Genomic DNA, 25,580 nt, shown 5'->3' with positions numbered 1-25,580 from the left:
ATTAATAAGAATTTATAAACTGAAAGATACTGTAAAGTACAGTTTTTCTCTATAAACCATGTTAATTCATATTCTAGAGCAGAATTGTTCGAGTAATTAAAAGCAATATGAAGAGAATTTACTTTTAGCCTTTTCACTTTTTCTGGATGGTCTCCATCTGATGCAGGTCCTGTGTTCATCCAGGTAAAAGAGACGTACTAGACCTTTTGTTCCACTCTTCAGCTTAATCATCTGAGTCCCAGACTGCATTACACTCATGCATCTTTCAACTGAAAAGAAGATTAGAACAAATTCAACTAAAAGGCTATTTTGTTACACTAATAAAAATGACATCGGCTTTTAGACATCTAACTACCATATAAACGCTTTGATTTGCACTTTACATGCCAGGAATTAAACATTAATCAAAGAGAAGAAAATTGGAACTGGAGTAGTTTTTAGAAGGCTTTGTAAAATCTGATCAAATACAAACATGAGAATTGAACCTATCACTTTAGCATAAAAAAATCATTACTATATATAGATGGTACTTGATTCTACAAGACAGCCATGTAGTCCTGTCCAAAGAAAGAATAATATTTAGCTTCTTTAAATACTTGGGAGCCTGCTTCCATCACCAAAAATCCAAATATCAGGTACAGTTTTTCAAGTCCACAAACAATGAGCACCAAAGACATCCAGTGCTTTAACATCTGTAAATTCCAGTCAGAAAAAATCCTTGCATACAAAAATCATTTAAAATAGCAGTTCAATAAATTATACTTATTCAGCACTGAAACTTTTAGGATGGGATTTATCAACAATTAAGGTTGGAATATTATCTACTGACACCAACAATTAATATATTCATAGCAGCACCACAAAAGAAAAGCTGTAATATTTTGTACTATAGAGGGACTAATCATATCATGATTATACATATGTGCATATTTTATTTTAACAGAGTGGGGGATGGTTGTATATTTTAAAGAGGAAGCGGCAAATGTCCAAATGTAAAGGTTTCTATGTTGAGATTATTGCCATTTTTAAAGCAAATTATGTTGTTCAGTCAAATATTTCAGATATGGTTATAAAGATATATGAAATATCAAATATATACTTCCAGGATACTGCTACCTGTAATTTGATCTATAAACCTGAATTATTTATATTTTGTTATATTAAAAACCTGATTCTGATCTTACAGCAGTTTTACTCCCGTGTAATTGTGGAGTTACTAATAATTTACACCACTCTAGTGAGATGAGAATCAGGTCCCAAAGCTCTTTTATACTTTCTCATTACCCTGCCATTGTTTCACCATGAAAACAGGGACATTTCAGCTATACTACAGGTGTTTCATCTCTACAAATAGTCAACCCATAGCAACCCAATGAACCCATGAAACATTGTATAGATTACCTTTATTTGTTTCTCAAACTGACTCAGCCACAGGTATTCATCCATCAAACCAGTACTCTCCTGTCATATCACAAATGTAACAAAATACCTGACCACTACAGTGCACGAGTCTGCACTTAAAAAAAAAAAAAAAAAAAAAAAAAACAGAAAAAGGCAGACCTGGAGCTGGATGCAACGTCTCATTGAAATTGTATGTGTGGCTGCTGTAAAAGGTCATCTTGAAGTGTTTCATACAAATCCCTATTTATTTTTTATTTTTCTGAAAGACAATAAATTCCAGGCATGCCTCTTCCTTATCTCTGTAATAACAAATGAACCCTAAGGAGATCCCATTATTTTCTGTATTCCTGCTTCTATTATGCTAGTGGAAAACCTTCCTGAAAATAGGACATTAAAAACAGTCATTTTCATTTCCACAAGTTCCCATTGCACTAACTCGGGTATTTACCCTCATTTCTGAGGAGACAAACAAAGTGGCACATCTACTCACATAACAGCACAAGCAGGACCTGACTCTCAGCTCCAGATGAGTTATGCTCAGTACAGGACCCCCAGAGTGTGGCATGGAAGATGGTTTTACACCTCCTTTGTGCCCGAACACCAGGAGCCAGTTTCATTCCCAGAGCAAATTAAAGCAGCCTCGGTGCCCTTCAGTATTGAAGAAAAGCTACCATAAATATGGGGCCTGATTCTCCACTGCCTGGTGCTTTGGGCTCTGTCATCTGTTTCTTCCAATGTGCATTGGGAGCAACTACACAGGAGAGGCCCCAAGGATCCATGTGTGGCTTCCAGATCCTGGTCAAGTATGGCTGGAGATGGCCCCAAGATGCCAGCGTGCTAGCCAGAGAGCAACAATACTCTAGCCATGCTGCCTTCCTCCCAGCCATTCCTTCAATTTGCCCCCTACGTCAGGGGGACATGTCATCGCTCCATCCTCCTGGTTCAAGTAGCTTTAAAGTAGGGAGTATAGTGAGCTGATAGCACGCAGCTCTGACATGACATTATTATCAATCTTGATGGGGCAGTGTCTGGTTGAGACTGGGACCTGCATGGGAGCTGGCTTGCTGAAATTCAATTCAGATAAGACTGAATGATAATGGAGAGTTGGAGTAAATTGTTTCCTTGTCCTCCCCCCTCAGTCTGTCCGAATTCACCTGTTGTCTCTTGTCTTTCAATTCTAGGTGGATAGAGAAAACACTTGACATTTTAGCAATTTAACTGACTTGTCTATAGCTCCAATGTAAAATTCAGCAAAGGGCTTTGGAAAAGAGAAGAGCTTATTTAGAGTTTCCCCACTGAGTTGCATGTATATCAATCAATCATCTCCTCACCTCCACTTTTCTGAGTGGTGTACTTTAGAATGTACTCTACCTACAAGCTCTAATCGCTGCACTTGGTGAAGAATAAAAAGGACCTATTCTAACTCTTGTAGTCTCCATTCTGCAAGGTTACACAGTTTCCTCCCCTAGAAGCAAACTAATGTGTGCATTATCCTGTACAGCTTTTAAATGCTGCGTGTGAAAAGTGCAATTTGGAAAAAGATTTCTCATAATTCAGAGATGCGACCTCACTGGACCACCGCAGTTCATGCTGGTGACAGTGTATCCGTCAGCAATGAGAATCTTCTGACAGGAATAACAATGGCCTAAAAGGAGGGTGCCATTCAAAGGCAGTGAAAGACAGAGCTGAATGTGAATTTTTTTCTGGCTAGCTTCTCTCCACAGGACAATAAAATTCATTTGTCAAAATGTCAAGCTCTTTTGACTTCACAACAAATGAGGAGAGAAAAAAGGTAATAAATCAACAGTAAAGTGAAGGGAAATAATTTTTAATTTACAGTTGTTCCACATTTATTTTCTGTAAATTGGATTTCATTTTCAGATTCATATTATCATTCACAATATTAGTAATAGGAGGTGGTGGTGATGGTACATCAAAAAATTAAATCTAACAGAAAATCTTCAATGACAAAGCTATAGTTCCAGAATTGTGTTCTAATAGGCACACAAACCCCTCTATCTGCCTTCTTCTGGTGTTTGATCCCACCAGAACCCTGAGTGGAATTATAGCCATGTCATCTTTTCTTTTCCCCTTACACTGACCACTCCAAGACACTGTCACTTTTTTCTCTATAGTATCTCTTAAATTTTCATCCTTTCTCCTTTATTCCTACTACCAAAAGTCTAGTACCTGCTCTGGTAGTTTCCATCTACCTCGTCAGCCATCCCTCTGACTGAAGAGATTTTTTGCCTGGACAACTGTAGCCTCCTCTTCTCTACCCTATTCTCATCCCTCCCTTCCTCAGCTTATATAATGCTGTGGTCAAGACTGCCTTCCTCTCTACTTGCTCTGACTACATTTCCATCTTCTTAAATCACTTCCCTCCCTCCTCTAGAATTAATCCAAGCTTCTCCTTTCCCTCACACTTGAAGCTCTCTAGCTTTGTCTCCCAGCTGTCTCTATGAACTTGTTTCCTTCTACAGTCTGCCTGGTTCCTGAGCTGCAGCTGAGCTTCCCTCTTTGCTGCACCCTTTCTCCTCCTCCTCCTTCCACTCCTTTCTCCAACATTCTCCTCAATACAGCAGCACACCAGTGCATACTAGCGCTCCTCTCCCTGCGACATTAGGGATTTCTTTTCTCTGTGGGTCCAATTGTGAAATGCCCTAAGCGCCTAAGGATGGGCCTAAAGCAGCTGTAAAAGTTGTGCTTTACCAGCAGCAGCAGAGGCTCCATGAAGGAGAATTCCATAACCCTGTGACACACCAGAGTTCTCCAACATGGGGATGAGCAACTCATCTCAACGATGTAAGCGTGGCCAGGGTATCCCCACAGCACAGACCCACATGGCCACAAACTCATGAGTAAAGGTGGACAAGTTCACGACTCCTTCCCAAAACAAGTATCAGCTGCACCTGGCCTGGCTGATGTCCCAGGCTCTACTTCTAGCATAGAAGTGAAAAGTCCATCCTCTCCCACTGCTCCCACATACAAAGCCCTTTGCTTGTGAGTCCAGTGTCATGATAATTTCACTGTTTTAAGGCTAAATCTGAAGTAGTATGTTTCTGCTGACTGTACAGTCTTGGTGGAGGCGAGGACTCAGTTTTTGCTGCACTGAAATGCTGCTAGTCAGAAAGGCTCACAGAAGCATGGTGGCAGTGGCTCCACTTTTAAAAACATTTAATTTTTCCTTCTCTCTTCTGGGAGACAAGACTAGTGAACGGTAAACAACACAGTACTCTAGATTCAGACTTTAAACTCCAAACCCTATTGCCTTAAGGCTTGTCTACACGGGAGACGTCTATAGTTAAACTTGTATAATTATACCAGTGGAGTTACCCTACAGAACTTCCCCACATGGACACTTTTGTAGAATATGTCTACACTGCAATCCGATCTGTGATTCCAGAACAACGACACATACCCAAGCGAGCCTTGACTCAGCTAGCTTGAAAACAAAACCAGTAAAGTGGTGGCAGCATAGGCTAGCTGTTGGAGTAAAAACCTGTCCAAGACCTTGATTACTTACGTCTGCTGCCATCCCCGTTGCTTCCCTGCTATTGTTACTCAAGCTAGCTAGACCAAAGCTAGCTCAGGTATGTTTGTACATGCTGCAGGTGCACCTCTAATCACATTGTAGACATAGCCTCCCTCGGGAATAAAAATGGCTGTTTCTGACTTTGTTTATGGCACTTCCAAAGCCACATAAATTAAACTGGAAAAAGGTCATTTTATACCTTAATAAGAGTGTCCACCTGGGGGCTAAGAATGCATTTTTATGATGTTTGAAAATGTATTCTCAATTACAACTTAATTTCTGTATTTTTGATAAGGGGTTTAATGTTATCAGTGGAAGACAATACAGTTTGTTGTATCTGGAAATGCAAACAAAACATTATATTAATGCATTGCAAACAAATTATAAAGTTTTAATTTCAAATTAAAAGAAGAGAAAAATTGGTAACTGCAAAATCCTATTGGTTTAAAACGTTTTGAAAACTTGCTTTGGACATTCTATTAACTAGAGAGTAGAAAAGATTCCTTATAACTAGACTACGATTATCATTATTTATTTTTTATTTTTTGCTAACAATGCAATAATCTATCTAATCAAATATCAAACACTGTGCAAAGTCAACTGTAGAACGATTAATCTTAGAATTGTAATTTAATTTAATCTTTAAACTCAAAACTACACACACACACAACATTCAGGTATTGTATGAACTGGCTTATAACTGTTTACTTGAGTTCAGCACAAGAAGTCTTACAATTACATGCAGAACCATGTTTTGTTTTGTGAACAGCATGAATAAACCAGTAGCAAAAAGGCTTATACAAAAACAGAACCAAGACTTAACAGTCACTCGCAATTAGGATTCAAGAAGGCAACTCAAGTACATTAAGCTGTATTTTAGCTGTGCTCCACAAATATTCCCCATTTACAAACGGTTTTCTAACTTTTGAAAAATCAGCTATGGGCTATTTAAACCTGGAACTGAATGAACATTTTAAAAAATCCAGTGACAAAAAATGCTGTTTCATTTTCTCTGAAACTATCATATACATACAAAAATATACCCCTTTTTCACTCATGATGTAACAAAGGTCTTATATCAAGATCAAAATAAATATCAAAGACCACATCTTTTATAAAAGTAGAATGAGAAATTTTACATAGTAACTGAAAATAGTAACTTTGAATGCAGTCAAAGAAAATTTCTGGCAAGAAGAAATGTTCAAATTTAAACAATGAACAATGCAAAAACATCTGTTAATGTTTAGAAAACAATTGGGATTTTATTTGCCATTAAAATTACATCTATTTCATGTCTATACTTAAAATGATCATACAGTATTATGACTTTTTTCAAATAATCATAAAGCAAAATAAATCAGAGCACTGGTACCATCTGCTAAAATAATTAGCACAGCTGCAACCATTACTCTTAACAATATGAACATCCCCTAACTCTTTTTCAAAAGATACTTCAAATATCAAACCCTAAACCAGGTACAAACCCATTTGTGCCAGCCGGAATCTCTGCGAAGTGGCTACACTTCCTACCACATGGTACATCTCAGATGCCAGGAGTGAAGCCATCTGAGCACCACAGGAGTCCAGATGTTGCTTGAAAGCTTGTACATAGGCAGATGATATTTATTCCATCTGACAAACACTGCTTCCCTCTGCTGAATAAATCAAAGCTGCTGAACTGGGAACACTAAGCTGCAACTCTGAGCACTAGGGATACACGGCCTTACATTCAAAAAGCATTCTAATCCGCCCAACATCAGCCAATACTGCCTTCCATGTAACCCAGTTCTAATTTATAACCCCATCTAGTCAGGTCTGTAATAAACTACGAACAGTTTAGCATCAAGCCCTATATTAAGAGCCACTCAGAAAAAGTTATTGTTATAGTTACTGATCATCAGCCATTTCCAGTATAAACTCAGTTTTCAGTAGTTCATGATTCATCTGATTTAACAAGCTCAACTTACATGTCTGCCATTATGTGTTTTGCTGCAAAATGGTTTAAATCACACAGGACCTTTTTCGTTGATGTGGTTCAAAAAAATTGGGATTTTAAAATGCTTTTCCTCCCCACTCAATCTTTTTAAAAATCTTTATTTTATTTTGATTTACATGCTGCATTGGTGCCCATGGCACCTTACATCACCTGTCCCAAAGAGCTTGTTGATTTCAAATGAAAAGTGGCGGTCACTTCATACTTAGAGCAGATAGGCTCCTGCCATAAAAAGCAGGAAAAGCTGAACATTGGATATGACTGATTCTTACTATGACTGTGCAGAGGCTACTTTCTGTAACGCCCCCACATGCTGCATGCTACAACTAACACTGACATTTATGTTTTCAGGATTTCCCTCAAAGTCTTAAAGGCTGGCAGTCCCACCATGGCTTCATTTTCTACCCCCATGGAGCCCCTTCACTCAAAACCTCTTAACCTTTCATTTAATCTAAAGTAATCCTGAAGTAAACAATTTAAGCTGCATCTCTTCTTTAGTTTATTTGTTTGTTTGTTTCCAATGACTGACTTCTTTCCCCAGCCCTTTGGGGTGCAGCCATCTGTTGCCAACAGCATTAAGTAAAATCTTAGGGAAATCCCTGGGGTTTGATAACGTTTTATCAGTTTCAATGCCTCTTCAGCCTGATTACTTTCCCAAATCTCATTTTAAAAACACATCTCCCTCCTTTGCCTATAAAAGATCACTTAATAGCATAGGAAGGGGAAAGTATTTATTACTTAGCTCTGTGCCTCCAAGGGCCCAGATCCTGCTTTCATTCAAAAGCCTGATCTTGCTCCCATTGAAGGCAACAGGAATTCTGCCATTGACTTCAATGGGAACAGGATCAGGGACTAGGGGTGAAAATTTTTAAGAGCCTAAGTGACTTAGGATCTATGGCTCATTTTCAAAAGTGATTTAGGCACCTAAGTCCCATTGACTTTCTGAGACTTTAGCTTCTAAGTGCCTAAATCACTTTTGAAAATGGAACTTCATCTCCCAAGTGACCTAGGTGCTTTTGAAAATTTTGCCCCACGTCGTTGGGAATTTTGCCATTGACTTCACAATGGGCACAGGATCAAGCCCTAAACCTGCCTTTTTGGCCTTGTCCCATGAGGCTCTGCTCCATGCTGAGTAGAGGATTGTCCTTCCAATAGGAAGAAAGAGGGCAGAGGTGGCAGCTGCCCTCTACCCTACGTACATACTGAACTGGTGGCCAACTTCCCTAGGCTCCTGCAGGTAGGCTTATGTTGCCATGAGGAGGAGGAGGAGGAAAGGAAGTAGTGCTTCCCTGGAACACCATGCTTCCCCAGGGAAGTCCCTGTGCCCCCATGAGTGCAGGGCCAATAACAATAACTGGCCCTTATGGCAGTCACATTCCCCTCCCACTGCCCGCCGATCTCTGTAGCCATGTGAGGGCCAATCACAATGTGGCCTTAAATTAACATTCTTGCAATATTAATATTCATGCAATATGCAGCATTACATAAAGAGAAACATTTTCACTGTAAATCTTTAATAAATTACATTAAATTGCATAATATTCAAATTAACTTAAATCAGTTCCCTAGTCATATGTAACCACGCCTTATGAAACAACAATACAAAGTTTTGCTCCAGTTCTAATGAAATAAACCTCCATGACATTAAGAGTGAAATCTTCTTAAGATAAGCACCTGTGCTATGGACTTCCCTGGACGCTAACTCCTAGTGTGTGACTGTAGGTTGTATACAGCAGGTATGAATGTGAGTAACACTGCGGAGAACTTATTGAAAACAAATGGCTCCTTGTGCTACTCTCCTGTCCCCACCACCCACTGCCATAGCACAGCAAGGGCCCAGAATGTTTCTGTCCTACAGTCCCTTTTCTACGCAAGTGACTGATCTGCAGGACCAAGAGAACATTTCCCAAAAACTGTGTTCTAAAGACAATCTTTAGGCACAGTTATACAACTCTAGTCAGACTCTTATCAGTACTACTATACACTGATTTAAGAACACAGTTAATAATGGGAACAGTATGAAATTTAAATGGAAATCCAGATTTAGGATATTAAAGCTCAAGTGAGGGCTACATAGAAAATTCTGCCATTCCTTAGTCACCCACATGTCTATGCCAAACATTTAAAAATCATTAGTCAGGCCCCGCAAAAATCAAGAGACTGGCTTAATCCTGAGACTTAAAGAATAATAAATGTTGGGCTCTTATTAGTTATCTGATTTTTTTAGCCTTTAGGACTCACATTTTCAAGTTTTCCTGTTGAACCATGATGAAGACTAGAAACATGCTTTTTCTTTTTATTGAAAGCTGAAATTCTCACGTATTCACAGGACTCCAGGAGGTGGGGCTTTAAGGAAAACACCAAATATCACAGGACTCAAAATAAAATCCTGAAACTTGGCAACACTAACACTGAATAGTACCGTACTCCACTAGTAGTTCCAGTGGCTTCAGTGGACCTACTCATTGAATAATGAACTACTCAGTGTGAATAGGAGTAGCATAGTATCTGGCCCTTAAATAATGAGCTATTGAACTCCGTTTCAGTGCTGCTTCCAAAGGATGCATTTGCACAATCATTGCTCATCAATATGTCAAGTTTAGACAAATAACCCTTAAGTGGTCATTGAAATACAGTAAGATGTATCCCTTCAGAAAGCTGATAAATATAAGCACAACTCTTCTATTAAATACTAGATTGCAGCACAGCGGCTACCACGGATTATCACTCCCCATAATTAAGAGTACATATCAAATTTACTTTATACTATGATGACCACAAAAATGCTTTTCCTTGGGGGCGGGGGAGTTCCCTGAATAAATTTAAGTTTAAAAAAGTAGTATTTAAAATCACAATCCAAAAGTTAATGGAGGTTTACTCTCATGCCTAGCTTTTACAGAATTATTAATGTTACAATCATCTGATCGAACAAAAGATTAGGTAAGCAATAAAAAGCACTACCTAACAACTGGAACTATAATTATGAAAGAGGATATAAACTTTATTTATATAACTTAAATGTAGAAAACTGCCTTACTGAAACATTAGAGTTGTGAAGTTAAAACCACAAACAGTCACAACATGCGGAAGTTACATTTCTGATAGCAATATCAGCTCTGCTCTCCTCCACCTTACTTTTGTATGTCCTGACTTTTGGGGAATGTGTCAACTCAATATTGTTGAGCTTCAGTATTTATTTTCCAAACTACGTTGTTTCTTTTTCTCTAAAAAAACAAAGAAAAGGAAATATCCTGTTTAATAATATTAATATTGAAATTGTCCCAGTTAGGGCCCCTTGAGGGGTATGTCTTTACTGCAGAGCTAACTCAAGGTGATTCGCACAGGGTTCTGAGCACCTGGTTTGGGTAGGGCTTTGTATCGTGGCTGCTCACACTTAGGTTAGCCCAAGTTAGTGTCTTCACTGATGCTGTACTCACCCAGGTGTGTGGGTTTCACTTCTGGGGCCATGTCCCATAGTTTTGTGCTGCAGTAAGCTGAACTGCTCTATGGTTTTTCCCCAGGGAATTGTCTGTTCTTTTGGGTACTCAGGGGGAATTGTGGGAAGACATTGGAGGACTATCAGCATTCAAGTAGTTTAGCCTGCACCCTCACTGCAAAATGAGCAGGTTACCGGCACGAGGTAAAGCATCACTGAAGCTTTTGCCTATCCCCCAGGACAGGCAAGTTACCTCGGGCTGAACGCAATATAACACTCAGATGAGAAGTGTTTGGGTATGGACAGGAATTGGGTTATGGGCAACAACTGAGTAAGAACTGAGTAAGGTTACCTCTGCAGTGATGACATACCCAAATGATGCCTGGTCTACACTTAAAAGTTTTACCAATATAACTAAGTCAGCTAGGGGTGTGATGTTTTGCTGATATATCTAGGTAAAAGCCCTACTGTGCATGCACTTACATTTTATATACAGTATAAAGGTGACTTATATTGGTATAGTTAATTTTGATTTCTGAATTGGAATAAGCTATACCAATATTAACTGCATCCACACTGGGCGGTGGAGAGGGAGGAGGTTTTGTTTGTTGATTGTTTGTTTTTTCTGCTTTGGCTGTATTGGCATAGTTAAAGCAGCAATTTTACACATAGATAAACCCTTGAAGAATTTTGCACCAATATAATTACACTGATGTGGCTATTTCAGTGCAAACTCCTAATGTAGATACACTCCCGTGATATACAGCAGGATGATTGTCACCCCAAGTTTAACCCCAGTTTACATCTATGCAACACATCCAAATTGGAGGTTTGTATCATTGCAACTACATCTTACATTGGTGCAAATTTTTCTAATGCTAACACGGTCCTAGACCTTTACATTCACACTTCCTTATGGTAAATTAGATGGAGAAGGGATACATTTCCCACCTTCCCAACCACCTGTCAGGCTAGGCAGGAGAAGGTGTAGTGACAGCATTAGATGCTTCTAAAACAAATCATAGCAAAACCCTCTTGTAGCCTTCATAATTGTAAATGTTTTTAACCCAAACCAAGCAAAGGGCCAAATTAATCCCTGATATAACAATCTGGATCATGCCATTTTTTAAAGCACAAGTATGTTCTTATTATTTATTTGTATTACAGTAGCACTTAAGAGCCCTGAGATCAGGGCCCCATTGTGTTAGGTGCTGTACAAATGGTAAGACACAGACAAAGAACTTGCAATCTAAGTAGACAAGCCAGACAAAGGTAATTATTAGCATCATTCCCCCTTTTACTCTTGGGGAACTGAAGCATAGAGAGGTTAAGAGACTTGCCCCAGGCCACACAGGGAGTCAGTGACAGAGCCAGTAATTGTATCCAGAGCCGCTGAGTTGCAGAATAGTGCCTTGCGCACACGAACACTTTTCCATTCTCGTTATTTAGAAATATCAGGTTAGAATTTTTTTAAATTTTGGAACATTGTGTTTTTGCTTTATCTTCCCAACTCCAAAATGGCTGAAAGGCATTTTGCTCAAAATTTCAAACCAAAAAACAACCTTGAGCAATGACGAAAAGAAGGGGGAATGTTATCCCAAAAGGAAAACGTTTTGGAAAATGATTAGCACATGAAAAGTAGGAATTATATTTGCAAACTGTTTTCCAGCATCAACAACAGCTGGACACATTACGAAAAGGTGCTCAACCAGAGGTCCATTTTTGCAGATGCAGTTTTGCATCCACTGTCACAGGCAGTAAATAAAAAAGCAAAGCAAAGCTTCCTATGTTTCCATGAGAAGCCATTAGGAGGCTACGGCTCCACATTCCAAACAATCAGACTTCATGGTAGCCACTGCAAAAACATTCACTTGATAATGAAACTTCTTTTTTTTTTTTTTTTGTTATATGTGCCCTATCATACTATTTTGCAGCTGTTTCTGCACTGCCAGTATACTCTAACTTTACACTTACACATTCACATTAAATGCCATTTACTACTTTTCCTCCAAAGAGCACATTTTATCTAAATCCCATAGAAAGGCACTAATATCTAGTACATAATGCAGCTTACTGCTGATATCATTAAATTGTTGATTGTTATCCCTGTCTCTTGTTGATTATGTAACAAACAAAAAAATCATACCTCAGACTCAGTCCCAAGGGAATCTCACTGGTAACCTTATCTGTGTAGAACTATTTTTCACTGATAACTACATTTCATTTTTATGACAGTTTTTTTTATTCATTCTGCAACAATTCTTCCAATCCTTTGTACAATCTTCCGGGAAGTCTCTTACACTGGATGTAATCAAACTTGCATAGAAATCCATGAACACAAGATGGACAATAACTCTCACTTCTGTAAAATCTTGAAATCCTCATTAAAGCTGGGCAAATGTCATAAGTCTTCATTGACCACTCAGTTGATCCAGAGAAGTCGATCTGATGGCGGTGACTTTGCCGCCGTCAGTGTAGACATAGCCATAATCTTTTAGACACAGATATCTGTGTGCATCAGGAAAGTGAATGCACAGCAATCCTTTACACATAAAATTATGCATAAAATTTGGGCACCAGTATCAGTATTTATTATGGGCATTCCCAATATGAGATCAGAATATAATGGGCAATCCTTTTTTATTCCAGGGTTTACTTCCCTGTAGTTTGGAACTTTGTACCTTCAACCTATTTGATCACTTGCTCATAAAATCCCATATAAATCAAGTTAGCATGACCATTTTATTTTTTTTCTAATGGACTAACAGTAAAGTAGTAGCTTAATAGTCTACCACAGTGAGATCAAAGGACTTGATTCTGGTCTGTCTTATTCCAGTTTTACTCTGTTCTAATTCCACTGATTTCAATGGAGTTTCTCCTGATTTACACCAGTAAGAGATCAGAATTGGATTCAGAATTTGAACTTAATTTCACTCCCAGGTTGGAACAGGCTAAGCACACTCAGCATATCCCTGGGGAAAGGGGAATGACGAATTTCTATACAGTGATCCCTCTGGCCAGAGAGATGGCTCACCTAACACAGAGTTGAGGAGTGAAAGAGGGAAAGTGAAGGGATAATTATTATGCTTTATAAAGAAGACATTAATGACATGGGCCCATAGATGGCCAGTGAAATATTCTTGGGGAGGAAGGGGAGGGCTAGATATGTGGGGGGGAGGGGTCACAGGATGGGGGAGAAACTGCCGCCAACAGGGGGGATGCAAATACATATATTGGCCCCTGGGCGCCAGAGATTGCAAATACATATATTGGCCCACGGTACGCCACTGCCCACACTCATTTATGTCACACACCAGGATATAAACCAAATAGTTAGAGAAAATTGGTCATTTCCTTCTTCAGATTTGCCTCACTATTGAATCTGAGATAGGTTTGCCATTGGGATACATTGATCACTGCTCCACTCACAAAAGCGAGACTATGTAATCGAATTAAAGCAATGTAACTGCATTACATATCACAGCTGTTCAACTAACAGCACAAGTCTTGTAAAGGGAGGATCCACGCTGAGGCAACATCTCTGGTTTTCCAGGCGGTGTGATACTCATTCCACTAGGAGTCTCCAACACATGACTTTAGAGGAAGACGACCATCCTTCATTGAAAGGAGAGCTGCCACTGTGGAGGATTACTACCTCAAAACTACTCTTAAATAATGAGCCTGCCAGATCTTTAGAAGCCACCCTGTTCCTGAGTTAAACATGTCCATGGATTATTTTAAATGTAATTAAATATCAGCACTTTCATGGAATTTGTGAGGGATTGAGGCAATTCAGATCTCACATACTGCAGTGAAAATCGAGAATTGTGCCTCCCACAGGTAATGGAGTGATCCTGAATTTACTCTAATGTAACTAAGATCCAGTGTGGTCCTTTATCTTTATTGGAGATCAGTGCATAAGAAGATGTTTCACTCAAGGGCATCTTAACTGTTCAGTATACAGTGTCTCACTTGGAATTCTGACCTAAAGAGGCCCCTGTGCGAACACATATCAAACCTGTAATAATGAAGATTGCTTGTGCTTTACCTGACATACACCAATCACTATTTCACAGTGTATTTCCTAATGCCGTGTCTCTTCAATGACATTTCACATCAAATATTTATAATTCAGTGGAAAACCATGATGTGTAAATAGATTTATCTAAAATGCAATATTAAAGCTAATTTCTGTGCTAAAAATATATTAAACATTGGATTTTACATCTCAGTTTTGAAAATATTACATGATGTTTTTGCTGTGTACATTTACAGTGCTCTGTAAATGCTGCTTATTAATAAATTCAATGGCAATCATGTAGCTAAAGCCTTTTTACCATTCTCTGAAATTACAGAGGATAATGTTGATGCACAATCTAAAATATTCATCTAGATTTACACTTAGTAATAATTCTTTGTGGTTTTATAGCACCTTAATGTCAAGGTTTTCAAAGTGCACACACTTAATTAATGAACCCTAAGTACTAAGTTCTACAGAGAACCCAAGCGCTCCTGACCCTCAACCCAACCCAACACTCATTCCTTGAGACTGGCTATCCGTCAAGTATTATGCTATTTTACAGTTGTCTACTGAGAGTTTAAGGGATTTGTCCAGTGTACACCTAGCAAATCAGTAGTAGAGATAAGCCCAGAACACACAAATCCTGACTTTGTGTCATGTTCTAATTGTTAGAAATTCTTCCATCCCGAACAAAATAAATAAATGATCTGATTTCCAGAAGTAAGAAGCACCCACATCTTGTACTGACTTCAAATGCAGTGGTAATTCTGAACACTTCTGAAAATGACAGCCAAGTAGCTTAACTGCCCTCAAAGTTTGTGAGTGAAACCATTTGTACATACAAAACCTCAAATGTGTATGAACCAAATGAGTAACTGCATAAAGAAATTAGCATTCTGTGCATAATTTTACATATATTAAAAATGTTGAGTCAATTAGAGAGATCTGACAAAACTATGGCCATAAAGGTTCTAAGAGTACCAGATGATCTGTGCTGATGTACAGAATTAGTTCTGAAATTATAACTTATTTTTTATAAAAATTATTTAATTCTTGATAAGTTTGATCATTTGTAGTTTTATATGATTGCTTTTATTTGGAAATAATTATGGCTTTTAACATTTTCACCATCACTAGTCTGTGAAATTGACTAGCTATACTCTTAGCTACATAAAGATATACAATCAGATATACTGTGGCAAAACAGATGTAGCCATTTTTTTTTTAAGCAGACAGATTGTAATTGCCAAAATTGGTATTTGGCCAAGACAATGGGGCTAAAACACCTATACTGCAAAAAAGCACCATAGGATCTTTAATGGCCCAAAAGATCAGGACCTCAGTTTTATGTTTCTCTAAAAAGAAGCACCTCCAGCAGCTGAATGCTTCCTGGCATAATGCTGGGAAACTGATTCTGAACCAGCTTTAAGGGAAGACTACTATCTACAGAATAATTACCAACACTCCCCGAAGCACACTGTGGTTTTCTTCAAGCTCACCCCTTCACAAATTGACCAGATCAGCCTCAGTTTGTGGTATCGGGTGTGTTCACAGCCTGAGGCTGCAGACCAGCAGCCTAGACTTTTATCTAGACTTTTATCGAGGCTGCAGACCTAGTAAACCTTTTATGTAGTGTGGAAAGACACAACCATTTAATTTCATACATGGCCAGCTGCCAACACCCAGTGTAACACATTGTCACATCATTATTGCAAGCAAAGACTGCCCACACAGTTAAGAAGTGTACACAGCTTAATCATCATTATTGCAAGGGGAACAGACTAACAGCCTTAGAACAGACTGAATATATTTTACATAACCATTTGACTACGTGTTCTCCCATGTTCCCCCACTGGTGCTCAGGCTTCCATGTTCTCTCCGCTGTCAGTACCATGCATTGCCAGAAGTTCCTGATTTCCAAAGTGGATGAGGACTGGATCTTCCTCATCCTGCTTGGGCTGCTCATGGCACTGGTGACCTGGTCCAGTGTCAGCCAGGAGCAGGGGAATGAACCCCAGGGTTGGGGAAGGAGAGGCGAGTTGTCAGGTACTGTGTCAGCCGGAGGAATGGGATCCAGGAAGGGGCTGGAGGGTGGCAGCTAAGAGAGCAGGTCCTCGGCATGACCAGTTCTGGGGCACAAAAAACCAAGACATCCGGGAGGATGCTGAGCTCTTAAAACTGGACAGCTGACAGTGTGCACTGAGCACCCTTACAGATTTACTACCTTAAAAATATTCCTTATAAGGGTACCCCTCTGTGCTCTTTCTTCTTTCTGCATATCCACGGGAAGTTCCAAGAAGGTATTTAATGGGAGACATTCCCCTAAGAGCAAAGCATAATTACTATAATTTAACTGAGGCACTGTGGAAAGTTGTGAAAACCAGGCAACCACATTGTCAGGGGTAATGTTGCCTAAAACATTTTTCAGTGCCTGCACTTGCTCAGGTCTCAGTACTTTATTCACTCTGGTGGTAGTGGGTGGTGGTTTCTTCCTCCCCTTTTTTAATAGTCTCTTTTTTTGTTTTTACAATTACAGGAGCCATGGGCACAGTAGCTCACTGCATATCCCCTCAGCCAGCTGTTTTACTATCTGCCTGGGGGAAGGACATTTTATGCTCTGATCTGACTGGTTCTTATTCCACATAGCCTCTGCATAACACAGGACTGACAGATCAAAGTCCTGCATACCAACACTCTTTGCACCGTCACCACCTCTGTCTTCCTGCATGGCAGCAATAATTCCCTGAGCAGTAGCCAATTGCTTTGTACACTGAGACAACTGCCACCAACAAATTGCATGGGACTGGCCCTCAATTTCCCTCCTTTTCTCCTCCAGGACAATGCGTACCCACAGCTTGCTCGTCCTTACATTTCGCTTCCCAGATATGAGCTGTTTCCTCCCACTGTCTAGCTTCCTCTTTGTACCCCTCTGCATTGCGCTGAGAGTTAGAGAGCAAATTAGCCTGCGTGAAACAGTGGGACACTGAAGATTCATACTCTATTTTCAGTTTCTGTATTTGACCGTGGCATGCTATCAATTGTTCATGCAGTTCCTTGTTTTCTTTGACTAACTTCCCTAACTCTTCAGTAAGCGTTTTAGATACTAAAACGAGCCCATGTAAAGCAGCCAAGTGTTTTCTTATGATCAGGCTTTGTCTCTATGAATTGTGCCCACTGGAGCATCAGGTCAGCATATGCTGTTTTACCCTTAAATCCTCCTCCAGACTATGGGTTTTTTCCCTGGCCATCTACAAAAGCTTCCATATCCAAGATTGGTTCTAGAAAAAGGAGGGTGGGAGTGGCAACCCCTCGCCCGCCTGACTTACAACACATTCCTGTAGAGGACATGATGCCCTCCTCCTGAAGCCAAATACAGATACAGCTTCGCAGAGAACCGTGCCAGACAGGTTGCTACCCTGTTGACATGCAGTGAGAGAAACCCTTGCACCATATGCCTCAAAAATCATCTCACTCACAGCTGATCGAGCCCACCCAGGGACACCAATTGTTGATACTGGACACTTAGCGATCAGTGTGAATACCAGTGAGACACGGTACACCTGATCTGCAGATTAATAAGGTTTGATGTGCAAGGATTTTTAATAGATATACTAGTTGAATACAAAGCCTAAAATTAACTACAATATATTATACTTACTAAGCCTGGAGAGATAAGCAGTTACTCAGAAGGCTGTATACAGGAACAGCTTTTTTAGGGGCCCCGCCAGAGAGTCAGTGACCACTGGTCTGACTGGCAGTTCCTCCCATGGAGTCAGGTGTTGATGGAGCTCACCCCTTTGTTTAATTAGTGACTTTTTATATTTTTTTATGAACAGATTTTATTTAATTACTTTTTTATTTATTATTATATATGCTAATTATTTACATTGGGGTTTTTTTTAAGTACATTTTATTTTTACTATAATAATTGGGGCCGTCAAAACAACATCTGGTGATAGGCGGGGCGGTGTAAAAATATGCCCCTTGGCAATGAAAAAGTGTACCCCCAGAAGGCTCTTTAGCTGACACTGTAACAGGTCCTTTATCCCCTCTGGGGACCAAACCACAGTCACAGACTCACGCTCACAAAGCCAGTCCACTCTGGTGAGGCACTGTCATGTGGCTTGGTATGCTAGAATGAATTTTAAAGCGGTTCCCCACCCATTCTAGACAGTTATTCCCTAAACACAATCCTTACACAAAGAAACTATAGGCCATCTATTGGCATCCTCTAATACTTCACAGGGACAGCAGAGTGCCATTTAAAGCAAGGGGACACAGATTTCTTCCTCCCGACCCTCCTCTTCCCCTCTCAAGTACCCCATCACCAGCAACCTCACTCCCCAGCTCATGAGCCCCTATACGCTCCCCTTCCAGAAGCCGCAGCCTCCAAGGGAACCCCTCACCATCCCTCCCAGGAGCCCCGGCCTTCCCAACTCCGCTCCTTACTTAACTCTCCCTGCACACAAAGAGCAGGGTGCCACTCACAGCACGCTCCCAGCTGTGATGTGCAGGGCTGCTAGTTACAAAATTGCTGCACAGGAGGCAGCCACACAGGCATGCAGGAGAACAACCAGGTAAATGACATCTCTTGACTGGCAACTGGCAAGAGGGTAAAAAAACCAGCCAGGCCAATCAAAAAGCAACCAAATGGCAAACCTATATACATGCTTAAAAGTGGTCGGGCCATGGTCCAGGTGGCCCCCACAACTCTGCAAGGACCGAAACCTGGATTCTGGTAAGAAGGGAAGTAATTCTGGTTCTGGAGTCACAGCTGCAAGTGGGACTGTATTTGCATGAGCCCCCTCGCTCCACAGGGAAAGGCTGTCAGGGCTTACAAACAAATGCTGAACTCCAGAGGTTATGTAAGAAAAAACAAGTTGTTGTCCGTAATTCATGTCTGGACAGCTTGGGATGGTAATGCATGAACAACAGGCAAAACACTGCTGTTCCCATGTACTCAGCTATGACCTATCATCAAAACTCATTTCCTCAATGTTGCGCCAAGTGTAGCACTTCATCAGAACTGTGAAATTATCACTTGAACAGTTTTAAATTAGGGGCACATTGTTTCAGATAGACAAAGTTTCCTTACAATATATTCCAGATGCCTATTCCCTGTCAAGAGAGGGGTAAATGCTGAGCGTTTTTTGCAACTGTGGTGTTCTTAACTCATAAGTGCATTTTAATAAGTATGCAAGTTACTCTCCCATTGATCTACTGAGCCCTTTATGACAGAGAGAGAGAGAGAGAGAGAGATGAACATTGTTTAAAGGTCCAGTCCTGCCTTGTGCCAAGTTCCCTTAACTGCCATTGGTTTCACAGCAGAGAATCAGTACTTCACAGCCGTGTGCCCTAAATGTACTAGATCATTAATTTCGGGCCTGGAGTTGCAGGTGCTTAGCTCTCCTCAGGATCAGGTCCTTAGACTGTACCATATAAATTATAAATAAACCAAGAGCATTTTAGAACTTCAAGGACACACTAAGCTAGTGATAACTAGCTAGCCTGTTGGCTCAGTCCTCTGAGGTGCTGTACTTCCCGGAAGGATACGAATGCCCTCAATCCCCATCAGTACTTTGCACAACTGGGCCCTTCTTTTTCTAAGGTAAATGGCATTACATGCTAGTGACTTTTAGGTCCTCCTGAAATAACTGGTTTTCCTTCTGATTTCTCAAAGCAGTATGTTTTTAAAAAGATGTCCCCAAGGTTATCAAGTGGTAGAGTAAGAAGTGATGTATGATGCTAGAAAGAGATTGGTGTGAATGCTCCATTAGGAACCCTACTCTTTGAGCCATAAGTGCACTTCAAATGAAGTATGTTGAATCTCTATTTTATAGGACTTCTGGATGCACTGCTTTTAAAGCATTCTTATACCCAAAGGACACACGTGTTTCATGGCCCTATCAAAGTTGTTAATCCGTGAAGCAGCACTAATAATGGCATTAAAGAAGGCTGCACATTGTTCCCTTCCAGCTAACGGAAGATTACTGAGATAGCATCGCACTGAAAAAGGCTTAGTTTTTATGGGCTCTGCCGAGCAGGAAACAAAAATACAATTTAACTGAACTAAATTTCTCTACCCTTAAATATAGTGACAGTAACCCTACAATTATGCTTCACTATATTGATAACAACACAGCTTGAAAATGTACCTGCCTCCTTCCAGCCAAAGGCCCAGCACTACTCACCTGTGCATCTCCCCCAATGGCATGCTTAATAGCCTTCTATTTAGATTGGACCTTTAAACTTAAGGCCACACTGTGACCCTACTCTGATCCACTCTGGTTAGCAGTTATTCACATGAATAGTCCTCTTGACTCTGGCCCTCAAACTGATATGCAGACTAGGGGCCTGATCCTGCAAACACTGACTGCTAAGCATGAATCAATGGGACTACAAATAACTGTATGCACTATATCTGATGGCAAGTGTTTGTAATGTTAGATCGTACAGGGGATCATTTCATCCAACACTAAAAGGCAAGCACTTCTTACAAGGAGTACAAGGGACCTGACTGTGCCCCCCTTACTCACACTTACATCACCATTACTACTCACAGGATGAGATATTGTGTAGTGTGAGTGTGGGGAGGGAGGGACAGAATTAGGTGCTAAACATGTTTTCCACATTCAAAATAAAGATACCTGCTAAAAATTACATCTAAAAATCAAAGGGGTCAAATGCATCTTAAAGGCACACTCCTGTCCTGGGAGTGGTGCAAAACACCACAGCTCACGGAAAGCCCTAGCTGTCAGAATGCTCCCCAGAGCCCTCGGACTGCAGAGGAATGTGCTTGCTATTATACACCTTTATGGGTGACTCCTCACCCCATGTCAGTCCCTGCTCCAAATACCAGAAGTGGTTGCGGGGCCAAAGTCCCAGCTCCTCACTGCTCCTTTTGTGGCACTATGTGCACCAGCAGAAGTACGGATAAACCAATTCATATGCTCCCTTGAGCACAGCGATTGCAGCCGCTCTTCGTTCTTATGTGGACTGAACAAAGATGGGACCAGGCTCCTTCCTTTCTCCCATCCCCACTGCTCCTCTGTGTAAGGCCCAGGCACAATCTAGCCCCAAACAAGGACCAACTGGGGATTAAGGCTCTGCTGACAAAATAACAGAGATTTTTTTTACGTAACACATTTCTTTCACGTATTTAAAAATCTAACTGACTTATTTCCCCTGAGGTTGTTTGTAAAGTATTGGTCAAACAGCGTTATCATCATCAAGCTATTATGTAAGCTATAAACCCCTGGGGCCCCGTTTATCTCTTAACTGCACCGAGGCAACTTCAGTGAAGTAAACGGGGTTCCACAGATGTTATCTAGTGGAGAATATGGACCATCTTTTGTAAAAATGGAGTGCAGCACTTGAGCTGCATAAATCAAATGCAAAAAGGAGGATTGAGTTTTATTTTATTTATTTCCTTTTTGTCCTTTAGCTACCTTCTCCCAGAAAGAGGAATGACAAACTGAGAAAGATTAAAGAAAATGTACATTATACAGTTAATGTGATAGTTGACAGGAGGAAAAGTAGCTACAAAATGACCTTTGAAAGAACTACAACATAAATTAAATATTTCAGTCTGAGATGTGCCTATCTATAGATGCACACTTTGAAATAAGCTCTGTTGCACAAAGGAATTTAGAAGAGCTAAAAAGCTAAACCAAGGAAGTCTGATTTATCTCTATCACTTTTAAGGACTTTAGCGAAGCTCTCTTTTAAAAAGCTAATCCTTGTAAATTATTAAACAATTATTTTTGTATCCCTTACCTCCTTTGCTTCATAAAACAGACTGAGTGACACTTTGTCCTCTTTACTTCACCATATACATAAACTTAATCTAGACTTTTGTATAACAAAAAGAGAAACCTCCAAAATATAAATACAGTTCTTGGAACAGTAATATTCTAAATCCTCAATACATGTGACCCTTCTCCTAGAGGATAGACCAACAAATCTCATTCCAGCACCTAATTTATGGATTACAGAATACCAATATCCATTCAGATGGCATCAGATATTGGGAACAGTCAGAAAATATTTGTCATAATGAATTACACATGTTAAATACAAATTGTCAAGAAGAAAATGAATATCTCAACTTTGAAGTAATACCTTTAAATCAATAAGCACAAGTTTATTAGTGTTAAAAAGCTATTTGGGACAAATGTCACTAAACTATTTTTGCAATATTCAGAATAAAAGATAGTTCAGAAAATATTTTGCAGCAATACCTTAGTTAAAGAAACTAGTCCCTTGCCAAATTTATAAACGTATCCAAACACTTTTAATAAAACGCATACTCTTTATTTTAGTGCTGATCTATTGTAACTTTTACTTTAAAAGCACACTACCTATAACCATTACTAATGACAGGCAGCATACAAAACATATTTAATGGATAGAATCATGATTTCTTCCTCTATTTCACTATATCAATTACTCTCATCCCATTCATAGGCTCAAACTAATTACCATTTTCCATCCACCACTGACTTTAGTTGAACAATATTAGACATCATAAATTGCAAATTACTGAAGAAAGTTGTTCAGATGTTCTTCTTTCTTATAATGCTCATATATTCCTTTGTAGAACATATACACCTCAACATACTTGGCTTGATCAGAACTTTACACACAATTTGCATAGATACATACTATTGTAAGTGCTACTCGATAAAAATAGGTGAGGTTTTTCTGCAAAACTGTATATCATGGTAAAATGACTTGTACCTTAAATGGTCAGGAATGTTTTTATTGGCATGTAAGTTGTATTCATTTAAGATTACACAGAAGTGCAGTTTGTCAATATGATGAAAGTAATAGCTCATCAAAGCCCACTTTTTTCATAGGAATACATATTTTTGAATGAATGAAAAAAAATCAGTTTTTTCCACCATAAATATACAGTGAGATTTACAACAATTATTTCACATTATCAATGTCCAAATAAATGTAAAATACAACTTACCATTGGTGAAGTATAAAATGTGCATGATCTTTCTTATAAACATTTCCAGAAATGTACATGATCTTTCTATAGTATTTCCAAAACCAAAAAATCCTTACCTTTTTCTGGACTTAAATTTTTATATACTTCAAGGTCTGCCATTAAATGTGTTATTGTTATACATTATTGACAGACACAATGCAATATCTTCCTGAAGAAAAGTCTCAATTCAGTCACGTCTCCAGAGATAAAACATTTGGAAAGCGATCCTTAGAACTAGATGAGAATTTTACCAGTGCCATCCTTTATGAGCCATAATGAGGTCTTTGTGATCCATAACATGGAGACAGGAAAATATAAATCCATGAGATATTATACAACTTTGTTCAAAGCTGAAAAGCACAGCCTGACAGGAAAACTGGAAGCATCTGCTTTGTGTGGCTGCTATTGTGGGAATGCAGGAACTGTGACTACTTCTGGTCTGAGACATACATGCCTAGTATAAAGATGAAGACCCTCAAGGCTCTAACTGTGCATAATGCCTGTGAAGAGGAGGTCTTAGAATGTCAAGGAAATCCTTCCCACACCTACGGTGGTCAGTCAGAAACTGATTAGCATACTTCAGTTTAAGAATGGATGAGTGGCGCAGGCTGAATGCTGAAGATGAAAACAAAACAGACTCTCGCTCAGAAGTCAGTCTCAGCATCTGCAGCCGAGGGAACCCACGAAGTGGAAGAAGCAGTTGTCTCATCCTTTCTCAGTCTTTGTTTTTAGTGATAAAGACATTTTTTAAAGGTTTCTTCACTTCGCATACATTAAAATTAAAGCACCACAGAAAAGGCGGCAATACTTCTATCTAACTTAGGGTCTGATCCTGCGAGGTGCTGAGCACGCAGGAATGTCTCATTGACTTCAGTGGGAGATGCAGATGCTTAGCACCGCTCAGGATAGGGGTTACTCTGCATGTAACACTGTATTTGATCCTGTAAGGAGATGATAGTCTCCTGCGAGGTGCTAAGCACTCTCAACTCCCTCCGTAGTCAGCAGGAATTAGCAGACTACGGGCCAAATTTTGCTCTTGGTTAAACCTGAGCAATGCCGCTGATGTCAAAGGGGCTACAGGCAATGGGATGAATTTGGCGCAACAGCAAGTTGCACTAGCTTGCAATGAACCCCAAGGGGACATTATTATGTGGCACGCATCACAAGACCGAAGTGTGTTCAGCCACAACCCCTCAGACCCTCAACACACCCCACTTTGCTGGCTCTACACCACTCACAGGACCCCCCAGTGGCTCTACGCTACTATGCCAGAGCACTCCCCGGCTGCTGGAGTACTGGGTTTAAGACAGCGTTCTGACCTCCTCGCACCACCACAGCAGCACAAAGAGCCATATCAAATGACAGAATCTTGTCCAGTGTGTGCAAGAAGGAAAAGATGTGGAAGTAGATGTTGTCATGGATCGATCACTCTCCCCTCTTCTCATATTGTACGAAAACTCTGGTGCATTGGCAGCCATTTTGCCTGAAAATATAATAGTCCTGCATGCTTGTACAGAATGGTTTTTCTATAGCACAGACATCAAGTGGTGAGCTCTCTGGCTGAAATCTTTGCCCCACTAAAGTTAACAGAAGCTCTGTCATTGACTTCAGTGGGACCAGAATATCATTCTCTATGTATAGCATAGGGAGTATGTATCTGCACATTTTTCTTCCTCTATAATCAGCTGATGTGTTAAAAAAAATAAGCCAAAGGTTTATGTGTGTCAGTGTCTCACAATTCTGCATTTTAAAACAATGTTTATTAACCTGCTTCCCATTGCTGGCTTCCTTACCAAATTCTGAGAACAAAGTTCAACTATCAACTTAAAAATAAAAGATCTGTCTTAAAATATATGACCTATTATTATTACAAGTAATACCTAGAGTAACTATAACAAAGTGATTAGTGAGATAAATATATGTCTTTGTTTTTTCAGCTTAGCTTTCAGTTGACAGCACATGGGATATTATCAGTTTCAACATTTGCCCGGCACGGTCTGTCTGGACACAATCCTGCAAACTCTTACACATATGAGTAACCTTATTATGTGAATAGAATTATCTTGTGAGTAAAGTCACTCCCAGACAGAAGCTTTTTTATGGTCAGAGCCTTATTTAATCTTTTCCTCCATTTCCACTGTTGCTTCTGTGGGACTTTTACACAGCAATAGAGGAGAAAAAATGTAAAAATTGTGA

At 39.8% G+C, this 25,580-nt stretch overlaps 1 protein-coding gene across 1 annotated transcript in view; it reads right to left on the bottom strand.

The window, feature by feature from the left end:
- The window catches only part of PLCH1 (phospholipase C eta 1), a 154,070-nt gene that overhangs the window by 75,543 nt on the left and 52,947 nt on the right, over window positions 1-25,580 (bottom strand). Inside the window, exon 3 of the mRNA XM_067537397.1 lies at window positions 123-269. Coding sequence (XP_067393498.1) covers window positions 123-269 — 147 coding nt within the window. The remainder of the gene's footprint in view (window positions 1-122; window positions 270-25,580) is intronic.

This window comes from Emydura macquarii, unplaced genomic scaffold (genome assembly GCF_026122565.2).
Source record: "Emydura macquarii macquarii isolate MOO-44397 ecotype Brisbane River unplaced genomic scaffold, CSIRO-AGI_Emac_v2 contig_18, whole genome shotgun sequence".
NCBI classification, from domain to species: domain Eukaryota; kingdom Metazoa; phylum Chordata; order Testudines; family Chelidae; genus Emydura; species Emydura macquarii.
The sequence above is the reverse complement of the archived record's forward strand: the minus strand, read 5'-3'. Positions and strand labels throughout refer to the sequence as shown.